General features: G+C 39.9%; 1 protein-coding gene across 1 annotated transcript; it reads left to right on the top strand.

Moving 5' to 3' along the window:
• Positions 1-348: 348 nt before the first annotated feature.
• On the top strand, positions 349-6,475 carry LOC128762035 (ubiquitin-conjugating enzyme E2 G1-like). Its single transcript, XM_053869814.1, has 6 exons — positions 349-505; positions 2,767-2,869; positions 2,968-3,065; positions 4,473-4,651; positions 4,721-4,828; positions 4,904-6,475. Exons 1-5 carry the CDS (start codon positions 463-465, stop codon positions 4,805-4,807), a joined length of 510 nt encoding a protein of 169 aa, XP_053725789.1. The 5' UTR covers positions 349-462; the 3' UTR covers positions 4,808-4,828; positions 4,904-6,475.
• The last annotated feature ends 1,007 nt before the right edge of the window (positions 6,476-7,482 follow it).

Genomic DNA, 7,482 nt, shown 5'->3' with positions numbered 1-7,482 from the left:
GCAAACCGGTGTTTGTCTTCCCGTCGAAAAATGAACTGGGCTGTTCACGTGTAAGATTGAACGTTTCTGATGGCTCGTCTTCAGAAACTATATGTCTCTATTTCCAAAATTGAGCGTCCAGTTTTAACGCGATCGGTCGTTGGTGATCAAACACAATGCGGATGAAACAAAAAATGGAATGGATGGGGTATATACATAATTGAAAATGTTGATGGCTAAGCATTTTAATGCGGCGAACATTTCGTATTAATGTTGATGCCTATGAAAAACAACCTGGACGCCTTGTCTGTTTTGTATTCTCGCTAACGAGTCAAACACAGACACGCATGCGCACAAGGACCCCAACAGCTGAACCTTGTGTCAAAACACAAGCACTAAAATCTCAACTCCATTACTGTGGTTGCTCTGCTTGACAGGGTGCACTCGTCCACTTGGATTCACTTCCATTCACGCCCACGTACCATGACCGAACAATCAGCATTACTTCTTCGAAAACAATTGGCAGGTAAAGGAAGTACACGGTCGCAAACAAACGAGTCGTTATTGACGCTAACTAGCTGCGAGCTAACATTAGCTTAGCTATGTTTACGCCACCGAAGGGAAGCCATAAAAGTGAATGACAAATACAACTGGTTGTGCTTAAATGTCGTCAGCGGCACGTTGCAGATGAAGCGTCTTCTCCTGAAACCCATCGACGCAAACCGTTGAAAAACAAATGCAGGTGAAAGATAAAACAATGCTACGTTGCTAACGGGCTAGCGAGTTGCTCTGTGAGCGGACGGAACAAAGGAATAATCAAACATGCAATTTGTCTGATGTTGCTGTAGATTATTATTTATATTTGTGTTGTATCAGACGTTTATACTTAATAGCCAATTGTGTTGAGGTGCAATGTTGCGCTACACGTATACTTTGCACCTTAATGCATTTAGTGTATTCGTACTTTAATCTGATTAATGAAGCGTATTGTTCTCATATTGCCACTCCATTTAAGTGATCCATGGAATGTTGCCTGGCCTCACTGAAAAGCTTTTTAGCCTCTATACTGGAATCGTGTCTTTGAAGGGGCATGTTTTATTCTGAATGAGAAACAGAACTCAAAAAAAATAAATTTGATCTATATTCCAGCTGGAACTTCTAACTACACATACTACCATTCAATCACATTCCACGCCATTAATCTTGTTCAAGGACATGTTGGAAGTTTTGACACTAGTTTAAATTAAACTGTACTCTGAATTATGGATGAAATATATGGATAAAATTTAATTTCTACATATCCAGTGCCAGGTATCTTCTGAAACATTCAAATATGACTATGGGTTTTGTGAAGAACATTTTTTCCATAAAAATAAAATAAATACCACCAAAGGATATATAAAGAAAAGGTATGATGATAGATGTTAATCATTCGAAAATGTGTAAAAAAAAAAAAGTTTGCTTTTTATCATCGATTTGCTTCAGTCGTTTATCAATAGCCTGCAGAAATGATGTCTGTGATTGGCTGGTCTTAACTGTACATTAAAGGACACGTGCTGTCCTGTGGTGACAATGGTCACTGCCTCAGCTTTGCATGCAGGACTAGTGGGGGAAATTGCTACTGTTGATTTCGCGATATATATATCTTGAATGTGCATATCTTGATGCAGAGATAACAATATTTCGTTCAGCCCTACACTGACTGTATTACCACTCGACACCTCCACCTTAAGATATATAGAAGACTTGTCCAATTTTGCTGGTTTTTGATGAATAAGTTGTGTGTAGTTTTAAAGAGATCACATTATCTCCATCAAGATGCATGTAAAGTTGGCATATTTACTGCGACCTTCAAATCAAATGCTCGACGACCTCTGTGCATTTGGCAAAAGAAAAACTAAAGGTGGTTTAAACTTGTTATGAGTATGTTAGTGTTCAACAGTCAGTGCCTCCCATTTAATCTTGCCCAAAGAAGGAAAGGTTGTGAAACTCTGGCTTATGCATTTCTTATGCGTATTACTTATGCATGCAATTATTGTGCGGCTAAACAATTGAGACACAGTAGCACAATGGCAGATCAAGCTTCTTGTCAAAAGCAGTGCAAATACAACCGTGCACTGCAATTGATACGTGTTTAGTCCGTCACTAATGGGCGAGCATTGAGGCCCGTGCAGCTAAAGCCCTGGAGAGAACCATTGGAGAATTCTGTGCTAAATCTCTATTTAATACTGAAAGTTAAAACAGAAGATGGATACTGAATGTGTGCCAAGATCATGTGAAGCAATAAACCGAGTACGTTTCACAATTACCAGAGGTAACTCTGTTATCAGTTACAATGTCAATAATGCCTACGGTGAATATGATGGTGATGTTGGTGAGACCTCCTTTTGTCAGTGCTATTACAGAAGGTTTGGCCAAAGGCGCAGTGATATGTGAGCGTATGCAAATTCTGTGTTCTTTAGCAGATACCATTTCTAGGACTGGTTTCACTGCTTAAACAAAAACTAAATGTTAACATACACCTGTACGCTAATCGCTCAGGTCGTTGCTAATGGTGAAATCTTTATAACATATATTTATAATTTATTCATAATACAATTATAATACATATATTTATAACATTTTAACATAAAAATATAAAAAAAAATGCACAAAACAAGCACCTTTTCTCATTTCAATTCTTCACTTCATCTTCCACAGGGAAGTTCCTTTGTGTTTCCTTTTAACAAAAAATGTAATTTCTACGTTGATTGTCTCCATCCTGTAACAAGTTCTCTTTCCTTCCAGAGCTCAACAAAAACCCTGTGGAGGGCTTTTCAGCTGGTCTGATAGACGACGATGACATATATAAATGGGAAGTTGTGATCATTGGTCCTCAAGATACTCTATTGTAAGTGCCTTGCTTTTATTTTAAGGACCATATGTTCATAGATTTTTGTTTGAGATCGTTTTAATGAGTCCATACTTTGTCTTTTGTTCATTTTGCAGTGAAGGAGGGTTTTTTAAAGCTTACCTAACCTTTCCATATGATTATCCACTACGGCCCCCAAAAATGAAATTCATCACTGAAATCTGGCATCCGAATGGTAAGCACCTATTTATTTCTGTATTTCAAACAGGTCTTTAGATACTGGTTAGTTTTTTTAGTTGATTTCAAGGTGTATATGGGATGTACACCTTGAAATTAGGCGCTTGACCGAGAAAGACGCGAACGTGCAGGAGCAAAAACTTGTATGCTCCTCATATTTAATACTTGAGTGTGGTCTATGTTAGGATGACTAGTGTTTCTGTTAATATATTTAAATCCTAGTGTATCTAAGATAAGATGAATGTATTCCCAGTTGAATTGTTTCCCATTTGCTTAAATTATGTCCACCATTCCGAGTGAGGCTTGTTGGCTTATTTCAGCCAGCCTTGGACTGATTTGAAAGTAAAGGAAGCGCCATATTTGGACATGCAATGATAATAATTCAACAGTAAATGTTTAAAAATGTCCAACACCTTGTTTTTGGTGTCTTGACATTTACGCTCAAACACAATTTCCGAATCAGTGTTTTTTTTTCTTCTCTTATTTATTTTCCTACTGAGGATTTTAGGTTCTAAGTGCTAATAATAATAATAATAATAACCTTTGCAATACAAAAAAAGAGGTCAAAGAAAGACACTGAAGCATGGATGAAAACAAGTTGATATTGTTGTAATCAATGTGAATCAATTTTCAGTGCAGGATATAGTTGCACAAAAGCTCTATTAAGACTTTGTTCCCCATCCCTGTGTATATATAAAACCATTAAATCATTTTAATTCAGACATGTTTTTATATACCTTTTCAACAAGGCAAAAAATAGAAAACAACTTGCAGCAACTATTATGTCAAAAAGACAACTGAAAAAACAAAAAACATTCAATTTGATGTGAGACGTTGCAGTTTGGTTAATCTCTTGAGCCATGTCCGTAAATATTTACATATTGGCCGCTTGTAGCGAGACGCCGAGATAGAGTGCACTGCATTTATGAAATTTTCTACTCCGGACATTTTCAAAAGTTTCAGGTGGCTGGGTGTTGCTAAGCGTTAGCTGTGCTAACAGCCAGCTGCTGAAGAGCGGCCTCACTTTCATGAGCCCGGAAAACTCTCCATGCTCCGCCAACTGTTGGCGCTTTAAATGGCGTGTTTAATTTGAAGGCGCTTCCCTGCATAGCATTGTACCTTGCATTTGCTGCAGGATGCAGACTTTACGTGACAGATTGAAAGAACTTTCACAGCAGACACGCTGCTGCCCAGTGAGCAGCGAGTAGGGAGGACATGACACATCACAACCAGCAGGGCTTCATCAAAGCGCTTCACCGATCACGTTGAAATTGGCCAATCACGATCGGTGACCGATCAATCAGTGCATAATAAAAATAAAACTCTATTTTTAGGATTGAAGTGATTGAAGGCTCCTGAAATATAGTATTGTAAATTGTGTTGACGTAATTTTTCCTCATTGCAGTTGCCAAAAACGGAGACGTGTGTATCTCCATTCTCCACGAGCCTGGTGAGGATAAGTTTGGGTATGAAAAGCCGGAGGAGCGTTGGCTACCAATCCACACTGTAGAGACAATCATGATTAGCGTTATCTCCATGTTAGCAGACCCCAACAGTGACTCACCAGCTAATGTGGATGCTGCGGTAAGTACAATCCACGCAACTATTTGTTGTCCGTGACAGCAGGAAAATAAGCAGATGTTGCTCCTGCAGAAAGAGTGGCGAGAGGATCCAAATGGGGAATTCAAGAGGAAAGTGGCACGCTGCGTAAGAAAAAGTCAAGAGATGGCGTTTGATTAGGAGTGGATTGTAAATTCCAGGGTAAGCAAAGAAGGTCTTGAATTTTAAAGGTCAACTGTGCTTTCTTTTAATTCTGCTCTTTTTGACCCCTCACAGTTAAAGGAAAGGCCTCAGAGGGAAAATTTCAGCAAAAGGCTTTTGCACCCCTTGTTTTGCCAGTCAAAGGAAATGGTTGGCTTCAACCAAGTTTCTGTGAACAATTGTCTTTTTTTCCCCCCCGCAAGAAGAACCGATCTGACGTCCCCCACGACCAGCGAAAATTCTCCCGTTTCCTACCTGGAATTGTATATTTAATCTTATTTATTTTGAGAAAAGAAAATGATGTAAGATATGTCACTACTGTAAATTAACTTGCTTTTTTTAATCTGCTGCTGAACAGTTTCTACTTTATACCAGGTTTCTTATGCAACTTCGTGGTCAAGATTGTGTATAACAAACAAAACGCCCGTTACCTTTTAGGTCAGTCCCCCACTTCATACCAAGTCCCACGTCAATGTCAGTGTTGGCCAAATGGATTTCTGTCGGTAGCTGTGACTATTTTTAACCCAGTATCACTCACTGTGGCCTTTTGTTTGTCCTCACATCTTGTCTTTTAGACTTACACCATCACTCAGAAAATCTTTTTTTTTTTTTGTATTATATTTTTAAAGAACCAGGACTCTCAAAGCTGCATGACCCGCTCCAGCTTTTCTCTGTCACTGCAAGCTGTGGATGTAAATGGAATGGCTTCGGAAGTGCTTTGAGAGTGGTGGTTTTTGAACTAGCCTGGTCACGTGTAGCTAACTATAGTGGTCTGGACCCTTCAGCCGAACTCATCATTTAACTTCTTTGATTCAGTAGAATAGGTTTGACCCATAACCTCCAGTCTTCTATGGTCAGCAGTGCTCTGAACTACCACTGACTTCTCAAAGGAGGACAACCAAAAACACCTGTGAAGTTAGCCTAAGCTGTGATTATTCTGTTTGTGTGTGCTGTTTAGGTGGCATCTGAACTTACCTCAAGTTAATATGAACAGATCTGAGGAGGATTCTGGTTGTTGGGTTTTCTTAATTCAGTTAGGGATTTTCGGTGGGCTTGTCTGTGTAACTTATTCACGGCACATTTGGCTTTTAATAGCCGAGCGTTGGTCACATTCTCGCGAGGGATATTGGTGAGGATCAAATTTCGACTCCCTGCACATGTTGGGTAACATGTTTCATGTGAATTCAATCACTCACAGTTTTATTTTTGCTCAAACTTTTTTTTTTCATTTGGAGACTCAATCAAGGTTTTGTTGAGGTAGAAACTGTTGTGTCCACATTCATCCAGTATCAACCTACAAAATGTGCAAATGCCAGCTGTGCGGTGCGGTGAGACACGATCTTAGGTGCGCTGTAGCTGAAAGAAGTGAACACTGAACGTTATTGCTCTCACATCTGCTGTCAACGTTACCTGCTTTATTTAAAGTTGAACCTCTCTTACCCACCATGAGCTCCTCTGACCGGTGTTCACTGTATTTGCACAGATTCAGTGCGTTTTCTCAACGTCACGAAGCAATACGCTCTGAAAATGATGTGTCCAGGTAATCCACTCTTAATGCCATTGTTTTGCTGTTTTTTGTTTTTTTGTTTTTTTTTCATTTTGTGTCAATGCAATGTATATTGGACATGATGCTCAATAAAGTGTGTAAACATAGTTTTGGATAGTCTCTCTATCTCTCCCTCTATTAAGATCTGGAGAGTTTCCTGGCCAAGGGCCCAAAATCTTCATGTTTTGTTCCCTAAACCATTTTGTTATGACTTTTGCTTTATGGAAAGGTGCTCCATCATGCTGGGAAAGGCATTCTTCATCACCAAATTGCCCCTGGATGGTTGGGAGAAGTTGCTCTCGGAGGACGTTCTCTTCAAAAAGCAACCCCACACATGAATGTTCTCAGGATGCTTTGCTGTTGGCATGAGACAAGACCAAGCCCTTCTCCAAAAAAGCCTTTTTCCAGATGCCCCAAAAAATCGGAAAGGGGATTCATCAGAGAAAATGACTTTACCCCAGTCCTCAGTAGTCCAGTCCTTGTAACTTCTGCATTATATCAGTCTGTCCCTGATGTTGTTGCTGGAGAGACGTGGCTTCTTTGCTGCCCTCCTTGACACCAGGCCTTCCTCCAGATGCACTCACACCTGCCTGCTGCCATTTCTGAGCAAGCTCTCTGAGTGGTCTCTCTCACAATCTTGCATAAAAACAGCGATGAACAAAGAAAGAGAGCAACTTCTCCCAACCATCCAGGGGCAATTTGCTGATGAAGAATGCCTTTCCCAGCATGATGGAGCACCTTGCCATAAAGCAAAGGTCATAACAAAATGGCTTAGGGAACAAAACATGAAGATTTTGGGCCCTTGGCCAGGAAACTCTCCAGATCTTAATCCCACTGAGAACTTGTGATCAATCCTCAAGAGGCGGGTGGACAATCAAAAACCCACAAATTCTGACAAACTCCAAGCATTGATGATGCAAGAATGGACGGCCATCAGTCGGGATTTGGTTCACAAGTTGATCGACAGCATGCCAGGGAGAATTGCAGAGGTCTTGAAAAAGAAGGGTCAACACTGCAAATATTGACCTATTGCATGTAATTCTCAATCAAAGCTTTTGATACTTGTGAAATGCTTCTAATTGTATGTCATTACACCATAGAAACATCT

This window comes from Synchiropus splendidus, chromosome 7 (assembly GCF_027744825.2).
Source record: "Synchiropus splendidus isolate RoL2022-P1 chromosome 7, RoL_Sspl_1.0, whole genome shotgun sequence".
Lineage (NCBI taxonomy): Eukaryota > Metazoa > Chordata > Actinopteri > Syngnathiformes > Callionymidae > Synchiropus > Synchiropus splendidus.
This window is presented reverse-complemented; position numbering and strand designations above follow the sequence as displayed.

Coding starts and splice junctions, on each gene's coding strand:
- LOC128762035 (XM_053869814.1), top strand. CDS start 463: ATGACCGAACAATCAGCATTACTTCTTCGAAAACAATTGGCAG. Junction 506..2,766: donor TCTTCGAAAACAATTGGCAG/GTAAAGGAAGTA, acceptor CTTTCCTTCCAG/AGCTCAACAAAAACCCTGTG. Junction 2,870..2,967: donor GGTCCTCAAGATACTCTATT/GTAAGTGCCTTG, acceptor TTCATTTTGCAG/TGAAGGAGGGTTTTTTAAAG.